The sequence below is a fragment of the Typopeltis vanoorti genome, chromosome 7 (assembly GCF_054136105.1).
Source record: "Typopeltis vanoorti isolate ZY-2024b chromosome 7, IOZ_Tvanoo_1.0, whole genome shotgun sequence".
NCBI lineage: Eukaryota > Metazoa > Arthropoda > Arachnida > Uropygi > Thelyphonidae > Typopeltis > Typopeltis vanoorti.
In genome coordinates, this window is record NC_143555.1 from 153,717,984 (window position 1) to 153,743,817 (window position 25,834).

Genomic DNA, 25,834 nt, shown 5'->3' on the forward strand with positions numbered 1-25,834 from the left:
TAGGTTTTTGTGGGGCTGAGTTTAAGGCTTTCTCTTCAAACATCTCCATGAAGAAGTTGGCCAAGGGTGGGGAAAGTGGTGAACCCATGGCTGTCCCCTCTATCTGTTTGTAGAATTTTCCTGCCAAACGAAATAGCCTGAGTTCATTGTAAACTGAAATAGGGCTGAGATATCGGGAGGAAATTTAGCTTGGATTAGCTCTAAGGTTTCTTTGAGGGGGGACATTCGTGAATAGGGAGGAGACATCAAAACTGACCATTATGTCATTATGTTGGAGTGTAAGGTTTTCTATACTGGCTATGAAGTGGGCTGAGTTTTTTATGTGTGATGGTGTATTGCCAGTATAGTGTGAGAGCGCTTTGGCTAAATGCTTGGCTAGTTTGTAAGTGGGGGAATCAATGCCATCCACTATGGGACGTAATGGCACATTTTCTTTGTGTATTTTTGGGAGCCCATATATGCGGGGGGGGTCTAGAGTTATAGGGTTTTAGTTTGTTGGTAATCTCCACAGGCCAAGAAGTGACCTTCTTAAGGAGCGTATGGAGTTTTCTAATTTGTGAGTTGGTGGGATTGTAATCAATGGGGAGGTAAGTGGAACGATCTAATAATAAAGCCTTGAGCTTACCTGTGTAATCTTTAAGATTAAGTACCACAGTGGCATTTCCCTTATCCGCTTTGGTGATCACTTTTTTTTGTTTCTTTTCAATTCTTGTAGTGCCTTGTATTCACTACTGGATATGTTGGTTCTGGATATGTTTGATTCCCCCACTTACAAACTAGCCAAGCATTTATCTGTATAATTAGTATACAGATTTATCAAAATCTGTATACTAATTTCTAGTATACGCTGTCAATTCCTTAAATATTAGTTATCATGTCTAACCAGCGTATAAGCCTCTCAACAAGAACAATCAGAAATGAACACAACTTCCTGTTTCTGGTTGCGTACCAACCTATGAAACAGAAAAGCAGGGTACCAACTTATGAGTAATCAAAACTGAAAATTCAATTCCTGAACACAGTACCATCTACCGCAATATTTATAATACTATTTATCTACACTAATATTTTGCTGTCAATAAATCGCAAATTTTTAAACACTTAAGAAAAAAGGTGCCGGTAATGCGTACAGTTACATACTGCTGAAAAAAAAAAAGCGCTGGTCTCCTTCATTTTAATAAAAGTAGAAATTAAACCAACGTTATGGCATCATTTTAGAAACGTGAGTTTGTTACGTAAATGAGATTTTGTTAAATATAGCCTAGCAAATATTTTGACATATTACCAGTAATCTTCACAGTAAGAATCAGTTACTAGCTATTTAATAGGGACATACACGGTAGACATAATACAATATTTAAAATAACAGCTTCACACATGTAAAATAAAACTAGAATTTATTAAATACTCCTATATGTTTCACTCAGTTATACCTTGAGCTTCATTCAAGGAGAAAGCAGAAGAATTGGTTACAACATTTAAATTATGAACATAAGAGCGAGTTACACAGCATGTGTATACTTCATGTCTTGGATGCAGCTGTACAAGTAGGAGGAAACACTATTCAAGTTTCAGGGAAATAAGTCTAGTTATGTAATAAAAAAAAAATACACACACACACACACATACATACATATATGTAAATAACAGTTAACAGCAATCATTTCCCAAAACTCAGAGATGGACATACAGTCTGTTTGCTTAAGATTAGGATGATGGCATAGCACCTTCACATGATTCAAGAAATAGATGATCATATTTAAACCTATTGTAGTGCAACATCTTTTTCTTCAAGAGCCTAAAACGATGAGGAGTTTTTTTATGTAGTTTCTCTGTTTACAAATATTGTTTGTAAACAGAGAAACTATTTCAAATTTAAGGGGGGGGGAGCATTCATTTCATTTAAGGGAGAAAAATGCATAAAAGTGCACCCCTCCCTATAAACGGTTGATGAAGCTTCACTGAACTTTCATCAAACAACTGTTGACAAGATAAAATGTAATTTTTTTAAAAAAAATTATTAAAATTATATACCTATATCTGGAACTCTCAATGGAACTACATTGATGAGCATGTATTACATACGAACTTCAATTTGACCTTCAAGTTATGCATAGATATTATATTTGGGGTTTTAAGGTGCATCCACTTGTTTTTTGATGTTATATCTGTTCATTTAATCTTTATTTTATTTTATTTTAATATTCTTTAAATCTGAATCAAAGAGAAGACAAGTGACCAGTGGTGTACCACAGGGCTCTGTAATTGAGGCGAATTTGTGCATTAATAGTAGAAGGATTGATCTGAGGAGGAATATCCAGCTGTTTGTCCATAATATCAAACTTGGACAGGAAAATAGTTAATAAAGGTAATGCAGAAATGCAACAGCATAATCAAAGACAGTAGTATAGACAAATGATAGTTGCTGGTTCAATGTCAAAGTGTGAAACTAGTGTATTACATAGATGGATTTGGACTGAATGAAACTGATGAAGCTAAGAATTGGGGGATGATGGCAGACAGTTGATTAAAGAGGAACTTCAACTACTGGTTGCAAAAGTGGGTAAAATAGCTCAAAGGATCACTTGAATGTTAAGAAAAAAATTGACAAGGAGATAAGGAAGTCATTGCCCCCTCTTTGTAGGGTTTGATATAACCACTGGACTACTCTGCACAGATCTGGTTGCCCGGGTTTCCTGGAAATATGAAAGTGATAGAGAGGATCTAGAGGCAAGTGCCCAAAATGATGGCTGGAGTGCTCTCTATGAGAACAAACTGCATGTTTTCTGGTTCAGTTGATAAGCAATGATAAAAACATAAGTTACTAAAGGAGTGGATGTTGAACAAATTTTTCAGTACATGCCAGAAGTTGTGTAATGGGCATGAGGGACTAAATGTTTTGCTTGGAGTATGGTGAATATGCAGAATTGTGTGAATAATGAATGAGTGTAGACATCCTGCAATGAGTCTTCAGACTGCATGGAGATAATCATAATAATGATTCAATGACACTTGCCTGAAAGATGACTTTAAACATACTCGACCAGATTAAGTTCAAGGTAGAGATTATAAAGTTATTATAATATATTGCAGCTGAATATTTCAGCATAATCTTAAAACCAGATATTTGGTTTTTAGAAACAGAAAATGGAACTAGAGTATACTTGATGAACAGTATTATTATTTTATCATTTATCATTTTGTGTTTCTTCAATTTTAGGAGGATAAATACCACACTGAAAACTTTTCAAGACTAAAAAATCCACAAAAGGAAAGATTTATAATAATAAACTCTTTCAATGATATTTTAAAACCCATGATAATTTTTGGAACCTTCTTCAGCTCGATCCACTGGTGGATCAAGCTGAAGAAGTTGATCCACTGGCAACTCAAGTGGAGTTGCCTGTGGATCAACTGCCTCCATTCAGTTCTGTCTAAGGCTATGTTCTCCTACAGCCTGAGGTGTCCTCTCAATCTGTCCAGTCATTGTTGTTTAGGTCTTACTTATTTTGTCTGGTGGCATCATCTCCAGCAGTCTCCTTCTCACATAGCTAAATTATATGAGATTTGAAAATGAATGGCTGATGAAAGCAGGAGTAAAGCTTCTCTAGTATCTATTGCATCTGTTAACTGCAAGTATTCTCTAGTGTGTGTTTTGTGAGAGGAAGCCTAATACTAGGAGGAAAAAAACCTGCTGGCTCATTATAAGTAGGATTATTCACCTTTGGCTGGAAAAGCACTTAGAAAAATCTTTGCAAGTTAGACATTTGGAATCAAACTCAGGTCTTTCCATCCAAAGAGTATCATTCTTCTGACTGCTACAGAGGCATTGTGAACATTTGTAGAGTATATTTTCAAGGCACTTTCCATACAATAAATTTACTTTAAAACACCACTATGGACACACTATGGATTCTTGCTAGGATTTTTTTTCATTATTTTGTTCTAGCGTCAGCTGTACAGAGAGTTGAGTGTATAATTAAATTTGAGTACAAACTGAAAGTTTTCACAGCATAGCTGCTTGTGCCTCGTTTAAATATCTGCTACCTTAGACAATAATGAGAAACTCACCATTTAAAACCCAATCACGTTCCGGTTGAGATTTACTTCCATGAATAGCAGTAACTGGCCATCTAGACAAAAATGACATATACATTTATTTTTATAAAATCTTATCTTTTATAGGAAGTGATTAAAATAACTTAATGATTTAAACTTAATGATTTAATCATTGCATATCTAATAATGTCACTGATGCTAATTTAACAAAGAAATATGCAACTGATGATGAAAAAAAAATAACATTTTTAAAAATTCTATTGCAATTAATACTTTTTAGTTCTTCATAAATTTACACAACTCTGTTCATAGTTTAACATAAACCACAGTACTGAGAAAAGCATAGGAAAATACTAAAAAAAATAAATAAATTTTAAACTTAAAAATTCTTCCAAAACTTATGTTGATATCAGCAACAATTTCAATTGTTTAACTTTGTGTTAGTATTATATTTGTGGTATTAACTAACACCATATTAGAATAAAAAGTTATAGATTATGATATCTGACACTTATCATTATTTTTAAACCAAATGAATGAAACAAAAGCTTCAAATGCTACCCCAAATGTTACCATAGTATTTGAGAATAAACCTTTGGCACAGGAATACTTTGACTTGCTAGAAGATATGGACACTCTGCCAGATCCATACAGTTGCCTTTTATTAGTATATTCATTAGTTTATTAATTAACACTATATTAAAATCAATTTATTAACACTGATAAAAGGCGACTATGTGCTCCTGAGCAAAGTCCATGTCTTTTAAGAAGTGCAAGCTAAAGTATTACTATGTCGAAGGCTTATTTATTCTCATAAACTCTCTAGTAACATTTAAAACTTTTATGTGTTCATTCGTTTGGTGTAAAAATAATAATGGATATCAAAGTTCATCATTTATATTTATTCTTAAACAAACTGCAGCCTTCTAAGCTCTATATTTTTGTATAAACTAAATGTATTAAGTCTGATATTTCACTGAATTCAAATCAGCATTCTCAGAGAAAAACTATACCCATCAGAAATACGAGGCATTGCAACCACAATAGAGAGAACGATTCAGACTGTACCAACAGTAGCAAAAAAAAAAAAAAAGGTAGCGTTTTTGAGGTAATTTATAGCCAATGAACTGCATATGGGCTTATAACCAATTCCAAGTCATAAACAGCATCCCAGAGATGCAGTTAAGCATGGTCATGGCTACAACTGCAGTAGTTGGCCAATATCCTTGATTATCTGATTGCCAAAACAGGAGTGCTATCCCAAATCAGCTATGATCTGACCTCACATCAGCTTCAACAACATTGGTATCTGCTTCAAATGCTTCAACTGTGTGCAGAAAGCTTCAAAGTAGTCTGCATGCCCCTATCCCCATGCCACAGGAGAGGACATCTGAAATGGGTCAGGCTCCATGTCAACTGGACCAAGACCAATGAGATAACTATTATTTACAGATGAGTCCCAATTTGCTCTATCAGACACCAGGAATTCTCTGATCTGGAGAGAACCAGGAACATGTTATTATTCCTCTAATATCCATGGTTTGGGGGGAGGCATCTTGTTGGGTGGACACATTAAACTGTATGTGTTTCCTAGAAGAAACATAAATACTGCAACTTGCAACTTATAGAGATGAGATTCTAGATGCCTATGTTTGTCTGCATGCATGTGCAAAAGAGGGGACATTTATCCTACAACACGATAATGGTCATCCCCATCAGACAAAACTTGTGGACCAATATCTTCAAGAGACTACTGTACATGTGGACTGGCCAGCCAGGTCTCCTGACATTAATTCTATTAAGCATGTCTCTAGGTAGACATGTTGTAAAACTCAATTGTAGCTTAAAAATATCAAAGCGCTTTACATCGATTTTTACATAGGTCAAATCTCATGAGAACTGTAAAGGACATCATGGCCTTTACAGTTCTCAGACCTTGTTTGTTTCTATGTATATTTTGCTAAATATTAATGTAGTTAACCCTATGGGAAGTGAATGTATTTACTGTTTTAACGTCAAAAACAAACGCAATGCTTTGCCATCAGAACTTTCCTGTGCTCTTACCATGGGTAAGAGCACAGGAAAGTTGTTTACTAGTTTTGTGAATGAGAAAGTTGCTTACAAGCTCTGTATAACACCTTTAAAGTTAGTATCTAAGAGTGCCGCTAGGTTTAGAGAAGTTTCCGTGGCCCGAAAGGACAAGCAAAGTATCAAAGAGGTCTGCTAGTTTTAGAGACAAGTTTCCGCTGCCTGGCAAAATACGATCAGAAGAATGCACAGAGGAGAACAAAGAGCGAGTTGAACTTAAAAGAAGATGAAAGAGTTGCTGAATTCTTCGGGGTTTACTACTCTTAGTGCAAAGACCCGAGATCCAAAACAAAAGGGGGCTTCCAGTCATCAGCAGAGAGTCATCAGAAGTCGGAACCAGAGTGGAGGCGAGCTAAAGGCAAAATGCGAAAAAAGAATGCCTGGCAAAACACGATCAAAAGAATGCATGGAGGAGAACGAAGAGCAGGTTGAACATAAAAGAAGATGAAAGAGTTGCTGAATTCTTCGGGGTTTACTACCCTTAGTGCAAGGACACGAGATCGCAAAATAAAAGGGAGTTTCCAGTCATCAGAGGTAATCGGAACCAGAGTGGAGGCGAGCTGCAGACCATAAGCAGAATCCGAACCAGAGCAGTGATGGCAGAGAACGAGGAGAAGCAAGGCTCCAGTTATGAAGCAGGAGAGTCCAGGTCCAGTTGCCGACAGAGCAAAAGTCCAAGCGCTGCTACCAAAGAGAACCAGATCAGTCATCAGCGGTCGGCAGTTACAGTCATCGGCAATTAGTAGCAGAAGTTCCCGAAATAAGGATCCAGAGGAGAATTTGCCCGTATGCTGAAACCTCTTGTATGTGCTATTCGAGTAGTGCAGATTGCAGTCCAAAAGCCCGCTAATATCCCAATGTGATACTGCTGTAGAAAGATATTCCTGAAGGAAGCCTAAAACTCGAGATGAAAGAAAAGCCATAAAAACTTTAGTAAAAGACTCTTGACTGAATGTGTGATAGAAAGCCTCTGTAAGTTAGTTACATCCTTTTGTATATTTTCTCTTATAATCTAGGAGATATGATGTATATGGACTGTTAAGAATTAGTTTAATAGTAATAAGAAGTGTCAATAAGAGAGTCAATTGGTATGTTAGAAGTTGATATCAAATTTGTAAAAATAAGTTAACAGAGAGTTAGCTAACCTCTTTGCCAGTAAACTAGAAGTTTAATAAGTTGAATTCGTAAGCAGAGAGTAAATAAGTTTTAGAGTTAAAGAGATTATTTAGTGTTGAAGTGAAAGAGTTCTAATTTTATGCTAAAGATTTTATAGATGGGTAGAGAAAGCAATCTCCCTGTTGTTTGATTCATGTATACTTCATATTAATGTAAATAAATGTGTTTTAATTATCTGTTAAAAGAGTGCTGCCTGGTCCCTCATTTTACAACTGCACTGTTCCTAAATAAATCAGACTTGTGAGCGGGAAACAACTAAGGCATTAAAAGCGCAGCTTAATTACTTAAGAACCACGCCTGTTTATATAATCTTTGTTGACGGAATTTACGCTAGTATGAGAGAGAGAGAGATCTACCGGAAGTTTTATTGAGTCTTATGCTGAATATCTGATATACTGATGGCACAGTCTGACAAATAAATTTTTCAGTGTTCATAGGCATATGACTAATAAATACAGAAGGTGGATAAGCATAATACGCAGTAGAGTAAGTGAGAAAGGTTACGAGAGAGAAAGCGCGCACTACTAATTATAAAGAAAAGCTATAAAGAGTAAAGATATTAAAACAATATAGACAAATATTAATATATAGAAAAATAATATAATATTCGTTACAATGCTACAGCTCTCAATCCCTTCTCCAAAACCTTGAGGAACTTAGGAGAACTTTGCAAGAGCAATGGTTGTTATTACCAACTGAACTCCTGGACACCCAAAAACAGTATGAAACATTGTTGCGAATGCAATATTGCTATGAGGAGATGACACATTCCTTATTGAGATACATTGATGACTTCATTTTGACTTCCTGTCTTCGTGTACCTATTTGTTACAGAATTAAATTATTTATTTACAATTTTTGTGAGTGTTTCTTGAAAGAAACACCATCATAATATGAGATGTGAACATCTCATATCATACCGCTTTTTACCAAATTACATAAAAATTCATTATACAGTTTTTAAGTTATCATGATTTTTCTCTCTGTTCCCTAATTTATAGAAACCAGTGTGTGTGTGTGTACTTATGATTCTTCAAAGCAAATGTTAACCATTCTTCCAGATCAACTTGCAGAAATATGACACTTTATAATATTTCTGGATGTGCAAAACAATGGAATCTGTTCTTAAAACAAATAATTGATATTTGGTTTAAAAGTGGTGAAAATATTATATTTATGCTGCACTTTAATTACCATCACCACTTTTAAAGCACCTCAGATGTAAAGGATAGGAATAATTTTATTACATTTGTTATAACTGAGTCAGGAAAATTTAGAAGTACTCAGAGTTGAAGTCAATCACAAACAAAGTGAAATATGTGTATGTGTGGTGAAAAAAAAGTTCATCTAATAGTGCTATATCAATGCAGCAAATAATTTTTCCTGAATATTATTTGCTCCAATGGCAACAATCCTCCAACTCCCAATATTGCACTTTGCCCTGATACACAAGTTCATATCCCCCAACACCTCATATCACAGATACTTCTGAAAAGATAGCTAAAATATTATCTTAGCAACATCTCTTTTAAACCATACACTAAACTAGTAAGCAACCCTTATCCATTCTTCACTAAAGAATTCTCTTTCCTCTGGTAAATCTAAAAGTGTATAAAGTGACTGCCTTCAAGTTTGTCCATTCCACACCTAAAAACTGATTAACATCTGCCTTAGAACAGAAGAAATACAAATATTATCTGTGCTTAAGAGATACTCCTGTCATAATTTTAAGACTAGATTACATGTACACACAAGGAAATAAAATATAATAAAGTTTAATAAATTTAGTTTAATCCTTTATCCAAGTGTGAGCAAACAAAGTTTGCACCTGAAAATATCTTCAGGACTGAGTTAAGGTAGTACAACACTGGGCAACTCGTGACAAAGGTGGATCAAGACCTCAACTCCTTGTCTCAGTATCTCCCATAATGAACAGTACATCTCCTTGCAGACATGTATACTGCTATGCATTAAGGCAGGGGGGCGCCATTATCCATCCCGGTTTCGACCTTTATTGAGGTCTCATCAGTGGGAGACAGGAGTAGAGATACAAAGGCAGAAGCAAGAGAGGTCATCCTTACCTATAGGAGTTGCCAAAAGGTGTGCCACCGTATTATTAAATTACTCTGGATTTAGAGAAAGATGGTGAAAGTTTATTTTTCACTTGGTTAGACTATAATAAATTTAGTTTAATCCTTTATCCAAGTGTGAGCAAACAAAGTTTGCGCCTGAAAATATCTTCATGACTGAGGTAAGGTAGTACAACACCAGGCAATTAATTGGCAAATATTTCAACTAGAAATTTTTACATCATCATCATTATAAGTGGCAGGAAGACTACTAGTACAAGGTAGAACATTAACAATGGATTATTTAAAATTGTCCAAGTTGTGCCATGGTATAAAAAAAGGAACAATGTGCTAAGTGTGAGCTGTAGTAATTGACATCATCATTCAGTCATTATCAATTAACTGCTTACTCCAAAACTCTCTGTCCATGGCTCTTCTTTCCCATATCACTCCTGCAAAACTGATGATATCATCAATCCAATGTGATTTTGGTTGGCATTGTGGTCGTTTTTCCATTGGCACTTCAGATGTTTCACTCTTCCTAGACTTTGGTTTGATTTCTTATCCATGCAATTGTGATCCAGTCTTGTGATACCGACAATATCTATTTCCATACTAAATTGTGTTGTTCTTAATTTTTGAATTTCCTTTGCATTTAGTGTCCATGTTTCACAGCCGTATGTCAATATAGGAAAAATACATTGGTTCCAAACTTTTCTCTTCAGGCATAATGGTAGCTGGCTTTTGAATATTGATTGTACTTTTCCAAATGCTTTCCACCCAAGCATTGTGAGTCTTTTAATTAATTCCATAATATTTTGTTCCACTGATATTGGGGTTGCTTAACGGTCATAGTTGTATAACTGAGAGGAGACCTCCACATAGCCGTTAAAGGAATGCAGAGAACTGACCACGGTGCACCACCTTCTTGTGGTGCACCGTGTTGGGTATCTACCTGGATACTGAATGAACGAGGATGGACTGAGAATTTGAGATTTAGCCGACCAAATTATATTCTTATTGGCTTAAACCAAAAAAAAAAAAAAAAAAATGATGGTGCAACATGACAGAATTTCATGCCGGCTTGGGCATCACCCGGTTAAACAACGAAAAGTCAGCTACTGGAACAAATCTGAAAACACATCCCAACTCAACATCACCAGAGTTCAAGATCGGTACTATCAGCATAAGAAGCCTGAATGGCAAAGAAACAGAGCTAGCTGAGGAATTAGGTAAGTACCAGATCGACATAATAGGGGTAATTGAAACAAAAAAAGAAAAAACTGCTAAGATCTTGCTGAGCAATAAATACAAAATATTATATTCAGGCAATGACAATCTAGGAAAAGAAGGAGCAGCTATAGTATTCAACACTAAATACAAGGCTAATCTTTGATGGCAGGCAGTTTCAAGTAGAGTGAGGTGGGCAAATATCAGAATGGGAAACTGGACAATGAGACATTTGTGCCTATGGTCCCACAGAAGGTTCTACTAAGGTAGAAGTGGAGGTATTTCTTGAGGCTTTAGAAAAAGCAACTGACACAATGAAAAAGGAAAAGTTGGTCCTTGTTGGGGATCTAAATAGCAGAGTAGGAAATGATTGTCAGACATACAAAAATATTTTGGGAAAATTTGAAGAAAAGAGCAAAGTTAATAATAATGGCAAATACCTGCTGAATTTCTGTTCAGGACATGGATTGGTTATTACTAACACCATGTTCCAACATAAAAATGTGCACAAATTCACATGGAGAGAAGAGGCTAGGAATAAGAAAAGTCTCATTGACTATGTTATTGTTGATAGTGATGTTTTCTCCCTGGTGCAGGACACCAGAGTGTAGAGAGGATTTGAAATTGGAAATGATCACTATTTAGTCTCGAGCAGGATAAAACTGAATTTCATATTGAAAAGAATAACATGCAAGAAAGTTTTAAAGCGAATAAAAGTTGAGCAGCTCCCAGATGTGAACTATACCCTAAAATACACAAAGATTATTGAATAAAAAATGAAAGAGTTTGAGAACAGGAACCAAACCTTGGAAATTCGGTGGCAAACATTGAAGAAAACCCTGATTAATTCAACCAGAGCAGCATCGGGTGAGGTTGTTTGCAAGCATAGAAAAATCAGAACTCCATGGTGGATGCACGAAGTTAAAGAGGCAGGTAAGGAAAAGAAAAAAGCATACCAAAAGTTCCTGGCAAATAAGTCAGCTTGTGCTTTTAGAGAATACAGAGACAAAGGTAAGAAAGCTAAACACTGTGTAAAACTAGCTAATCAAAAGTCATGGGACGACTTTAGCAAGAACATAGAAAATAAATATCAAGAAGGTGACAAGATATTCTGGAGGTTGTTGAAGAAGCTTAGAATTGGAGGAAAGAGTGTTGTAAAAGGAATTAGAGATGATAAAGGTGATATGAAAATGGGAGAAAAAAAGATATCCTTGAAGTATGGAGTAATTACTTCGAAAAATTGCTAAATGAAACAAGCAGTGATAGCACAGTGGTAAAAAACACTCAACAGGCATACAATCAGGAATAGACATCCATACTTGAAGTAGAAAAAGCCATCAAAAGCTTGAAATGTGGAAAAGCAGCAGGAGTAGATGATATTCGACCAGAAATGCTGAAGTTAAAAAAAGTCTTACAGTGTCTACACTGCAAAGTTCAAAAGGCCTGGACAGAGGGACGAATTCCCGATGATTGGCGTACAGCTCTCATAGTACCATATATAAAAAGGGAAATAAAACTGAATGTGAGAATTACAAAGGCATTTCCCTACTGAGTGTTCCAGGTAAGATTTACGCAAGTATACTTGAGAAAAGGTTGAGAAGAATTGTGGAAGGAAAGCTTGGTGAAGAACAAGCTGGATTCAGGCCAAATAGAGGCTGTCAGGATCAGATCTACACTTTACGACAAATAGTTGAGAAATCATGGGAATATAACAAAGATCTGTATTTAAATTTTGTAGATCTGGAAAAGGCATATGACAAGATGCCAAGAGAGAAGCTATTCAATACGCTACATTTATATGGTGTCAATGGGGCATTATTTCAAGCAATAATTAGTCTTAAATTTTAGTTATAAGTCAGCAGTTAGAGTTGAAGGAGGTATAGTAAGTTGATTTAATGTTAAATCTGGTGTCAGACAGGTATGTACATTATCTCCATTTTATTCATTCTCTATATGGATCACATTATGAAGGAAAGTGGTATTAAACATGATATCAAAATTGGAGATGTTAATGTCAGCTCTTTGCTTTATGCGGACAATGTTATACTTCTAAATAAATCCGCTACAAGTCTGCAAGATTCTCTGAATAAATTGAATAGCTGTTGTAATAGATATGGTATGAAGGTCAGCAATAAAAAGACAAAGACAATGAAAATAGGCAGAATCATTGAAAATGTCAACTGTGTTGTGAATGGAGAACCTGTGGAACAAGTAAAACATTTCAGCTACTTAGGCACAATTTTTACTGAAGATGGTAAATTAAATATAGAAATAGACAACGGAATAAGCAAAGCTGGTATGGTGGGAAGTCAATTGAATAAATTCATATGCAATAAGAGAGAAATTAGTCGGAACACTAAATTAGCTGTATACAAGACAGTGTTCAAACCAGTTTTAACTTATGGATCTGAGAGCTGGGTCAGAAGTAAAACACTTGACCAAAGACTAGAGACCACAGATATGAGAGTCCTGAGAAAGATTATAGGCGTGAACAGATGGCATCAATGGCAATATCATATTAAAAACGAGGATATTAGGAAAGAACTTGACATTGTCAGCAACCAGGAATGCTTTAGCAGAGCTAATCATAGGTGGTATGGTCACTTTAACAGAATGGGCGAGGAAAGATTAGCAAAACAAGTGTTCTCTGCCAGGTCGGCAGGAAAACGACCCAGAGGAAGACCAAGATATAGGTGGATTGATACGGTAAAAAGTGCCTTAAACGACAGAAATATAAGTGCTGATAATGTTGAAGTCTTGACAAGTAACAGACTGATTTGGAGGAAAATTGTAGATAGGAAGTTAGTAATGATGTAAATTTTTCATGTAGTACTATCATATCCTGTACACCCCTTGAGGGTACATGGCAGGAATTTGATGATGATGATATTGATATCTGTTGTCTTAAGTATATGTAATGGTTATTATTATTATTTGTCACCTCCAGGGAGTTCAAAGACTGATCGAGAGAGGGCATCTAACCGCAACTACACCAATGCCATCTACTGCCAACTACCACCACGACTAGTATTTCCACAGACAATCACAAACATCCATGCCCACGGCAGGATTCGAACAAGCAGTCTCTTGACTGGAGAGTGGACACGCTAACCACTCGGCCAGCCAGGCTGCCATTGACTTGTCTGATTTCATGGATACATTAATATTAGGGTTACCAAGTAATTTTATAAACTTGCGCCTGAACATAGTTCAAGTCTAAAGGTGGCGCAACACCAGGGCAACTCATTGTAAAGGTGAGTAAAGCTCTGATCACTATTCTTAGTATTTTCCATAATGTAAAGCACATCTCACTAAGAGATGTATACTGCAATACATTATGGGTGGGGTCACTACCCAGACCGGTTTCAACCTTTTTTGAGGTCTCCTCAGTGAGTAGCTAGCCCCTAAATACCAAGATTTTAGTAATACAGAGCCTTATCAACTTTACCTATACAAGTTGCTACAAGGTGTTTTTATTTTGAATAAGAATCTCTAGAGGAGATATAGATGTAAATAAGTTTTTTTACCTTGGGAATAATGTATATTAGGGTTACCAAGTAATTTTATACACTTGGTTTATAAAATTACTTGGTCTAGTCTAGCTACTAACTGAGGAGACTTCAAAAAAAGGTTGAAACCGGCTGGGTAGTGACCCCACCCATAATGTATTGCAGTATACATCTCTTAGTGAGATGTGCTTTACATTATGGAAAATACAAAGAATAGTGATCGGAGCTTTACTCACCTTTACAATGAGTTGCTCTGGTGTTACACCACCTTTAGACTTGAACTACGTTCAGGTGCAAACTTAACTGTTTGCTTACAACGGATTAGGAGTAAAAATAACCAAGTTTATAAAATTACTTGGTAATCCTAATATACATTATTCCCAAGGTAAAAAAACTTATTTACATATATATATATATATATATTAAAAAAAAATTACTGGTGTCTAATAAGAATAAGGCTTTGGTGGTCTCCATAAATAAATATTTGAACTTGAAGTAGCATAAAAGAAGCATGTTCTAGACTACAAGATTCTGTGGTCAGTGTCAATTCCATGTTGCACAAGACAGACTTCCTATTAATGATATAGGATTGATGTTCCTGGAATCTTTTTTTCCACAGAATATCCAGTGTGTCTAAAATAGGAAAGGTAGAAATTACAGGGAACATGACAGACACCAGGATAAGAAAGAGGAGATTGTTTACCTTTAGAAAATGGAAACCATGAGGAGAGTTTTGTTGAAGAGAAGTAAATGTAAGAACTAGGTTATATTTCTTTAGAATTCTTGAAATTGATTCAGAAATTCCAGAAATACGTGGAATTGGGACTCTTTATACTGTCTCCAGATTGTTGGAAGAAGGTTTATAAGAATCAAAAACATGCTGTAAAGTCTGTTTGAGAAACCATTCAGCATAATATGTTGGATGCTGAGAAGTTCTTGCTTGAGATCATGTGAGTCGAGGCATATAGTATGCGCCTGATTCTGTGATTTTGTTATCCATATCTACATCAATAATGCAAAACTACATTCCAAATTTCATAGAATCATTTGAACTATGCAATACCTCAAGGGCTCACTTCAGTGAGTATGGGCATGGCAAACCCAAGGTAAAAGATGCTGGACCATGCCTTACTTCATGTAATATACATCTGTTATTATTCTGTAGACTGGTCCCTCCCCTTCTTTCTATGCTTCTTTCTCCTCTCCTTGCTCCTTCCCCTGATGCTATTAGAGTATTCGAGGGCTAGGGTTGAATCATTCCTATCTTGTTAAGTCATTTCGTCGTATGCAGCCTTCGGTGGCTGCATAAGACGAAACACCGGCACCTATTGAGGAAAGCTAGCCTCAATAGGTGCCGGTCCCAAGCCCGGATAAATGGTGAGGGTTGATATCAGGAAGGGCATCCGGTCGTAAAACTTCACTGCCAGCTCTAGCTATGATATGAGTCAAAGAGAAAATGATATAAAGGCCAGGGCGTACCCCTTAAGCGACGCGAGGGGTGCTTAAGGGGTACGCCCTTGATACGGTAGCCCTTGTCCACTTCTCCTACAGCTGCGAGAAGTGGACGAGGGCTACCGCATCAAGGGCAGGTGCGGTTAAAGAAGCGAGCCCAGCAGGTGGAGAGGATTTGCGAGTGGGAACACTGAATGTTGGAAGCATGACTGGAAGGGGAAGAGAGGTGGCTGACATGATGAGGAAGAGGAAGTTGGACATTTTATGTGTGCAGGAGACAAGGTGGAAGGGGGGGAAAGGCAAAGGAACTGGGAGATGGACATAAATTGTTCTACTCTGGAGCGAATAACGAGGGAAGAAATGGTGTAGGAATTGTGGTGTGTGGCAGAATCAAGGGCGAAGTACTGGAAGTGGGTGGAAGGAACGACAGGATCATGCGAATGAAATTGGGTCTTGGAGAAGAGCGGGTGGTCGCATTATGTGTATATGTCCCGCAAGTTGGCTGTACAGCAGAGGAGAAAGATGAGTTCTGGAACGTGTTAGATGAAGAAATGAGGGAACTGGAAGAAAACGAGATGGTGTTTGTCGGAGGAGACTTGAACGGACACATGGGGAGACAGAACAGAGACTGTGAAAGGGTGCATGGTGACCACGGAGTGGGAATGATGAACTAGGAAGGAGAGAGGGTTGTGGACTTTGCAGTAGCGTTTGATCTGGCAATTGTGAACTCGTTTTTCTACAAGAGGGAAGAACATTTGATAACATTTAGAAGTGGTAACAATAGTTCACAAATTGACTACATTTTGACTAGAAGAAAACATCTTAAGGCAGTAACAAATTGTAAGGTAATCCCAACAGATCAAGTGACACAGCAACACCGACTGCTGTGAGCAGACTTTAAAATAAGATCTAAGATAAGAACCTCTGGAAACCATGGGATGAAGACAATGAAGTGGTTTCGCTTAAAAGAAGAGAGTGTGAGGAATCGTTTTAGGGAGAGGGTGTTAGAGAGGATATCGGATAAACTGGATGTACAAGATTGGTGGAAACATGATTCAAAAGTAATCCTGAGCTGTGCAATTGAGGTGCTTGGTGAGACATCTTGAAAGATTAGAGAGCAGAAGGAGGGTTGGTGGTGGAATAATGATGTACAAGTGGCAGTGACAGCTAAGAGGAAGGCAAAGCAGAAGTGGGATGAGTCAAGAGTGGAAGAGGACAGAGAGGTGTACAGAGAGAGAAAGCAAGAAGCCAAGAGAGTGTGGCACAGGCGAAGGCCATGGCATATCAAGATCTGTATGATCAATTAGAAACAAAGGAAGGACAGAGAAAAATTTACCAACTAGCGAAATGTAGAAATAAAGCAGCAAAGGACATCTTACATGTGAGGCAGATCAAAGACGCTGAAGGAAGAGTATTATGGAGGGATGTGGACATAAGAAACAGATGGAGAATATACTTTGAGGGACTTTTGAATGAGGAAAATGCAAGGACTCACAGAGAAGATGGGCAGCCTTCTGCGGGGATGGTGCAGAACATCAGTAGAGTGGAAGTGACAGAGGTCATGAAGAGAATGAGGAATGGAAAATCGGTGGGCCCCGCCAGGATTCCAGTGGAGGCATGAAAGGCACTGGGGGAAGAGGGAATTGACCTGCTGTGGGACCTGTTCATGAAAGTTTGCCAACAGGAAAATATACCCGAGGAATGGAGAGAGAGTACTCTTGTCCCCATCTACAAGGGTAAAGGGGATGCACAAGACTGTAAAAATTAGAGGAATAAAGTTGATGTCCCACACAATGAAAATCCTAAAAAGGGTTCTTGATGGACGATTGAGGAAGGAGGTGGAGATTGCAAAGGAACAATTTGGCTTGATGTCTGGTAGACCAACAACAGATGCTATCTTTGGGTTACGGCAGATGATGGAAAAGTTTCGAGAGAAACAACAGGAGCTACATCTGGCATTTATTGATCTGGAGAAAGCATAAAATAGAGTGTCAAGGCAAGAAGTCTAGAGGAGTCTGAGGGAGAAGAAGGTTCTGGAGAAATATGTCAGGTTGGTGTGGGAGATGTACAGAAATGTGAAGAAAGTGTTTGGACCTGTCTGGGACAGACAGAAAGTTTTCAAGTAACAGTTGGCTTGCATCAAGGGTCAGCATTAAGTCTGTTTCTGTTTAACATTGTGATGAAGGTGGTGAGAGAAGATGCGCCTTGGACAATGTTGTATGCAGATGACATCTTGCTTGTGCAGATTCAAGAGAAGAAGCGGGAACTAAACTGGAAAGATGAAGAAAAGTACTGGAAGAGAGAGGTATGAGACTGAGCAGAAGTATGACAGAATATATGGGTTGCACCGTGCGCAGCAGCCAGGAGACAGATCTGGAGTTGGAAGGAAATGTCATCAAGAAAGTTAGGGACTTTAGATATTTAGGTTCAACAGTGGAAGATGGAGGAGCTGAGAAGGAAGTGGGATGTAGGATACAAGCGGGTTGGAGGAACTGGAGGGAGATGGCTGGAGTGTTATGCGATAAGAGGGTGCCGATCAATCTGAAAGGCAAAATATATAAGACAATAGTGAGGCCAGCTATGACATATGTTATAGAAACTGTGGCCCTGAGGAAAAATAACACAGCAGGATGGAAGTAGCAGAGATGAAAATGCTTAGGTGGATGTGCAGTGTGACCAGAAAGGATCGTCTGAGAAATGACTATGAAAGGGGAACAGTAAAAGTTATGAACTTAGAAGTGAAGATACAGGAGGCAAGGTTGAGAAGGTTTGGTCATGTGATGAGGAAGGAGGACGAATATGTGGGAAGAAGGGGCATGCAGATGGATGTGCAAGGAAGGCGGAAACGTGGGCGGCCAAAGAAGAGATGGAGGGAGCTGGTAGAAGAGAACTTGAAGATGAAGAACTTGGATGTGGTGACACCCCAAGACAGGAGGATGTGGAGGAGACTCATCATCAACAGTGACCCCACTTAAGTGGGAGAAGTTGCAGAAGAAGAAGAATCTGTAGAAGCATTTGTGGGGGAACCTACCTGCTACAAAATCCTTCTCCCTTCAATTTAATATAACTGTGCTGAATTTCAGAGGAACTTACAGAAATATAAGAAATATCTATGTTCTATATTGTATTGTTCAGCTGATGTTAACCAAAGCAATATAATCTACAGACTGCATTATTCAGATGATATCTGCAACAGAATCCCAATCAATTTTTTTCTTTTAAACTGGATCCAAAAAATTTGGCTTCAAATTTGATAGGCTGAGTTCTGCTGAATACAAGCTCATCATCATCATCAAATTCCTGCCATGTACCCTCAAGGGGTGTACAGGATATGATAGTACTACATGAAAAATTTACATCATTACTAACTTCCTATCTACAATTTTCCTCCAAATCAGTCTGTTACTTGTCAAGACTTCAACATTATCAGAACTTATATTTCTGTCGTTTAAGGCACTTTTTACCGTATCAATCCACCTATATCTTGGTCTTCCTCTGGGTCGTTTTCCTGCCGACCTGGCAGAGAACACTTGTTTTGCTAATCTTTCCTCGCCCATTCTGTTAAAGTGACCATACCACCTATGATTAGCTCTGCTAAAGCATTCCTGGATGCTGACAATGTCAAATACTTATTTCATAATATCCTCGTTTTTAATATGATATTGCCATTGGTGCCATCTGTTCACGCCTCTAATCTTTCTCAGGACTCTCATATCTGCGGTCTCTAGTCTTTGGTCAAGTGTTTTACTTCTGACCCAGCTCTCAGATCCATAAGTTAAAATTGGTTTGAACACAGTCTTGTATACAGCTAATTTAGTGTTCCGACTAATTTCTTTCTTATTCCATATGAATTTATTCAATTGACTTCCCACGATACCAGCTTTGCTGATTCTGTTGTCTATTTCTATATTTAGTTTACCATCTTCAGTAAAAATTGTGCCTAAGTAGCTGAAATGTTTTACTTGTTCCACAGGTTCTCCATTCACAACACAGTTGACATTTTCAATGATTCTGCCTATTTTCATTGTCTTTGTCTTTTTATTGCTGACCTTCATACCATATCTATTACAACAGCTATTCAATTTAGTCAGAGAATCTTGCAGACTTGTAGCGGATTTATTTAGAAGTATAACATCATCCGCATAAAGCAAAGAGCTGACATTAACATCTCCAATTTTGATATTAGGTTTAATACCACATTCCTTCATAATGTGATCCATATAGATAATGAATAACAGAGGGGATAATGTACATCCTTGTCTCACACCAGATTTAACATTAAACCATCTTCCTGTACTTCCTTCAATTCTAACTGCTGACTCACAACTCAAATAAAGACTAAGTATTGCTTGAAATAATGCCCCATTGACACCATATAAATGTAGCGTATTGAATAGCTTCTCTCTTGGCACCTTGTCATATGCCTTTTCCAAATCGACAAAACTTAAATACAGATCTTTGTTATATTCCCATGCTTTCTCGACTATTTGTCGTAAAGTGAAGATCTGATCCTGACAGCCTCTATTTGGCCTGAATCCAGCTTGTTCTTCACCAAGCTTTTCTTTCACAATTCTTCTCAACCGTTTCTCAAGTATACTTGCATAGATCTTGCCAGGAACACTCAGTAGGGAAATACCTCTGTAATTCTCACATTCAGTTTTATTTCCCTTTTTATATATGGGTACTATGAGAGCTCTACTCCAATCATCGGGAATTCGTCCCTCTGTCCAGGCTTTCTGAACTATGCAGTGCAGCCACTGTAAGACTCTTATACCACCATACTTCAGCATTTCTGGTCGAATATCATCTACTCCTGCTGCCTTTCCACATTTCAAGCCTTTGATGGCTTTTTCTACTTCAAGTATGGATATGTATTCCTGATTGCATGCCTGGTCAGTGTTTTTTATCACTGTGCTGTCATCACTGCTTGTTTCATTTAGCAGTTTTTCAAAGTAATTACTCCATACTTCAAGGATATCTTTTTCTCCTGTTTTCATTTCACCTTTATCATCTCTAATTCCTTTTACAGCACTCTTTCCTCCATTCCTAAGCTTCTTCAACAACCTCCAAAATATTTTGCCACCTTCTTGATATTTATTTCTATATTCTTGCCAAAGTCCTCCCATGACTTTTGTTTAGCTAGTTTTACACACTGTTTAGCTTTCTTACATTTGTCTCTGTATTCTGTAAGAGTAAAAGCTGACTTATTTGCCAGGAACTTTTGATATGCTTTCTTCTTTTCCTTCACTGCCTCTTTAACTTCCTGTGTCCACCAGGGAGTTCTGATTTTTTTATCCTTACAGACAACCTCACCACATGCCTCTCTGGTAGAATCAATCAATGCAATGTTTTCTTCAGAGTTTGCCACTGAATCTCCAAGGTCTGATTCCTGTTCTCAAACTCTTTCATTTTCTTTTCAATAATATTTCTGTATTTTAGTCTACAGTTTACATCTGAGAGCTGCTCAACTTTTATTCGCTTTAAAACTTTCTTACATGTTATTCTTTTCAATATGAAATTCAATTTTATCCTGCTCAAGACTAAATAGTGATCACTTCCAATTTCAAATCCTCTGTACACTCTGGTGTCCTGCACCAGGGAGAAAACATCACTATCAACAATAACATAGTCAATGAGACTTTTCTTATTCCTAGCCTCTTCTCTCCATGTGAATTTGTGCACATTTTTATGTTGGAACATGGTGTTAGTAATAACCAGTCCATGTCCTGAGCAGAAATCCAACAGATATTTGCCATTATTATTAGCTTTGCTCTTTTCTCCAAATTTTCCAAAAATATTTGTGTATGTCTCACAATCATTTCCTACTCTACTATTTAGATCCCCAACAAGGACCAACTTTTCCTTTTTCATTGTGTCAGTTGCTTTTTCTAAAGCCTCAAAAAATTCCTCCACTTCTACCTTAGTAGAATCTTCTGTGGGACCATAGGCACAAATAAGTCTCATTGTCCAGTTCCCCATTCTCATATTTGCCCACATTACTCTACTTGAGACTGACTGGCATTCAAGAAGATTAGCCTCGTATTTTGTGTTGAATACTATGGCTACTCCTTCTTTTCCTTGATTGTTATTGCCTGAATATAACATTTTGTATTTATTGCTCAGAAAGATCTCACCAGTTTTGGTCTTTTTTGTTTCAGTCACCCCTATTATGTCGATCTGGTACTTATCTAATTCCTCAGCTAGCTCCATTTCTTTGCCATTCAGGCTTCTTACGTTGATAGTACCGATCTTTAACTCTGGTGATGTTGAGTTGGGGTTTGTTTTCAGATTTGTTCCAGTAGCTGACTTTTCGCTGTTCGCCCTGGTTCCCTGGCGAAAACAACGGGGGCCTTGTTTAACCGGGCGACGCCCCAGCCGGCACGAAATTTTGTCATGTTGTACTATCATTTGTTATTTTGGTTTAACCAATAAGAATACAATTTGGTCGGCTAAATCCCAAATTGCCAGCCCATCCTCGTTCGTTCAGTATCAAAGTAGATACCCAACAGGGTGCACCACGAGAAGGTGAGGATTGGACATTAGGTCAGAAGCCCTGGTCGGTTCTCCGCATTCCTTTAAAGGCTATGTGGAGGTCTCCTCTCAGTTATACAGCTTTTTCAAGCTATGGACCAATAATATTCAACTCAGAAACAGATACAGAAGCTTTAATTTTGGCTTAGGTCACCATGAATTTTAACCACATGCATCCAATAAACTACTGTTAAGCCAACAGGAAGAGAGGACTTTAATTCTGTTTTTCCATTGCCAATTTGAATTGGATTTCACTATACACAATGAACTCTGTATTACCCTTACCTTAATTAACCAAAGGACTAATTTAGAGCAGGCTAGCTCCTCCTTTATATTCCGATTTTAGTGTGGTAAAGATTTGGTTAAATATAAAATTTGCCAATGTTCCATTTTCAAAGAATCATTTGTGTATAAAGCAATCCTAAAAAGCTTTTAATAACAACTGGTGGAATGACTTATTTGCATCTGCGGTAAAACAAATTTTGGTGAAGCGTTACTTTTGTTTATGTGTATGTTGACTACTGTTCTCTTTTTATTCTGATGAATTTAAACCTCTAATGACATTAAAAAAACCATACTGATCCCTCAAAATATTTCCATTCTCATCAAATCCAGATTTGAATTCTCTCTAATACCTTCACTAATATACACACACACTAGCCTATAGTTTGACACTACTGACTTAGATTCTTCCCTTATGCAGTGGCACTATTTCCCTTTTTTTCCACTCTTCTGGGAGTATTCCTTTTGTCAGACTTCTGTTCAACCATCAAGTAAAGAGCACTGGTAGCTCTTTTGCACATTCCCATACATGGTGATATCCCATTCAGTCCTACAGCCTCATCCCATGGCTGTTTTGTCTAAATCATATAATCAGAAAATAAATTTGCTTGTTCAGAATTGAAATATGTATTGATTAGTACGGAATCTACCAAAAGTCAGCTAAATAAACTAAACAAATTATTATATAAATTTATTTATTATTTACTAAATATACATACATATATATTTATATATATATTACCCCCCCCCCCCACTCAGAACATACCATGTAAGGCCTCACAGAATCTATGGTGCACCTACATAGAAATAATTGTCCTCTTAGACATACTGTTGATTCCATAGGCAGTTATACAATGGTGATCCGAAAAGTTCCCGGTCTCGACCATAGATGGCAACACTATTGCCAAGATTTAAGTTGGTACATCTGTCATAAGTATTCATGTGAAATTGCAAGTCATTCTTCTATCAAGTAGTTTGTTTCATACAGCTGTCTGAAGCAAAAGTGTTGTCTGTATCCCTTTGAAATGGATAAAATTGAGTATCGTGCGGTTATAAAATTCTTTGTAAAAGAATGTTTAACACCAAAAGAAATGGGCTGCGGAGTTTAAACATGGGCGTAGCCTTAAAGATGATCCACGTGAAGGACATCCAAAAAGTGTAACAACACAAGAAATCATTGATCAGGTGCACGATATGGTATTGAATGACCGGCGATTCAAAGTGCGTGAAATTGCTGAGACTATAGGCATAATCAAAAGAACGTGTAGGATATATTTTGCATGAAGAATTGCAAATGAAAAAACTTGGCACAAGATGGGTGTCACACTTGCTTACAGCAGATCAAAAATGCACTTGCATGAAAATCTCTGAACAGTGTTTGGAGCATTTTAACAAGAATAAAACTGATTTTGTGCATTGATTTATTACTATGGATGAAACTTGGATTCACCATTACACATCAGAATCCAAACAGCAGTTAAAACAGTGGAAAGAAACCAGTTGTTCAGCGTCAAAGAAGACAAAGTCGGTTCATTAGCAGGAAAGATCATTGCATTGGTGTTTTGGGATACATTTTGTTTATTAATTATCTTGAAGAGGGTAAAACAATAAATGGCGAATATTATTCCGATCTTTTAACCAGACTAGTGAAAAAAATTCATGAAAAAAAGAACCTCATCAGGACAATGCATCTGCCCACAAAGGTGTTTTGGCAATGGGAAAATTAAGGGATCTGCACTATGAATTGTTAGAACATCCACCTTATTTCCCAGATTTGGCTCTGACTTCTATCTCTTCCTAAAACTCTTCCTTGCTAGTCAGCGTTTTTCTTTGAATCAAGAGGTGATTGCAGCTCTTACTGAGAACCACTACAGGGACAGGTTAATGGCACATAAATGTATTAGTAATGTCTATCTGACATTATAGACTAATTAAAATTTATGATCAGTTCTAAATATTTCACCAAAAAGATAAACCTTACAAACAAGTTGAAAGCACTTCAATATGTTCACCTATATCATTAAATTTGGCTAATTTTTAGGAGAAATTATTGATGCTAATTTGAATGAACTGCAGATACACAAGTACTTATAGAAGACTGGAAAAACTAAATGCCTGTGTGAAAGGGTTCACGGACAATTCATCATGGGGAAAATTCATCGTGCAAACTACTGATCACGGAAAAAATTCACTGAAAATGTTATTCACTAGAAAATTGAAATGATATTGCATTGATACTGATATATGAAAAGTAAATGCAGTGCAAGATAAATTTCACAAAATATAATTTTATTATGTATCTATATAATAAAATAACATATATTATTTTATATATATGTTTATATATAAAAAATAAATATAGATACATAATATATTTATTATGTATCTATATAATAAAATAACTCTGCACAGTTAGCTGAGTGGCTATGAGCTTTACAACCATATTGCCTGGGAACGGAGTGTCCTGGGTTCAATTCCAGTCACTGATGTGAGGAGCTTAGGATCTTTCTCAGATGTAGCCAAGTTAGCGGGTCTTGGGCATGGACTGCAGGGTTTTTCTCCTGCAAGCAGGCAAACTGGCCTTGAGAACATGATGCCTTTACAGACATGGGATACACTGGGAGGCATAGGGCCAACCACCTTATCCTCATATAACAGTTGCAGTTATAAGGAACAGAAACCTCGACATCGTAAAGGTAAAAGAGGGAAAGATTAAAAAGAAGATCTATATATTATTTATTTAGATTTAATTAGATTTTCATAATATTTTTATTCTTATACAGTGAAAGTAATATTTTATTGATCGGTGAGTGTCCTAATTTCTGTTTTGTCTTACTTTGATACTAGAGGTTCTGTTGATGGAATATTAATATTTACAAAACTGGAATAGGGTGGTTTAGGGAGATAGGGCATCATATTTAAGAATATTTATTCTGCAAACCATTTACTGTTTTTCTGCACACTTAGACACTCATCCAGATGTGATATATATATACACACACACACACACACACACACACACACACACACACACACACACACACACACAGTATATGCACATTTTATCTGAACTAATTCAGAAGATGAAGTGTTTTGGTTACTGAATAGATGTGTATTTTGAATGACTCCACTTTTCCTACATAGGAAAGATATGTTATATGCTGTTATCGTTTAACAGCGCTAGTTTAAGATCATGGGTGCAGTTTTGAGTAATTATATTAAAGAAAATGATAATAAAATTACATAAATGCTATCATGATGATGTATATCAGCATTAGCTAAACTGCCATCTATGGCTGCAATACTAGTCTTTACCTTTTCCTCCAATGCATATTTTCAGATGAAGAAATTCACCTCTCACCTAATAACAATTATAAACATCCATGCATGTTGTGAGTTTTGGATCCACAGCTTATTGGTGGGAGAGGGTATGTTATC

General features: G+C 37.0%; 1 protein-coding gene across 2 annotated transcripts in view; it reads right to left on the minus strand.

Moving 5' to 3' along the window:
• Positions 1-25,834, minus strand: part of LOC150105224 (uncharacterized) — a 378,667-nt gene that overhangs the window by 115,474 nt on the left and 237,359 nt on the right. For both annotated transcript variants that reach the window (XR_016548564.1, XM_090395544.1), the window contains exon 11: positions 4,072-4,133. Coding sequence is in view for 1 of the 2 variants with exons in the window: in XM_090395544.1 (XP_090251670.1) it covers positions 4,072-4,133 (62 nt within the window). In the remaining variant the exon portion in view is untranslated. The remainder of the gene's footprint in view (positions 1-4,071; positions 4,134-25,834) is intronic.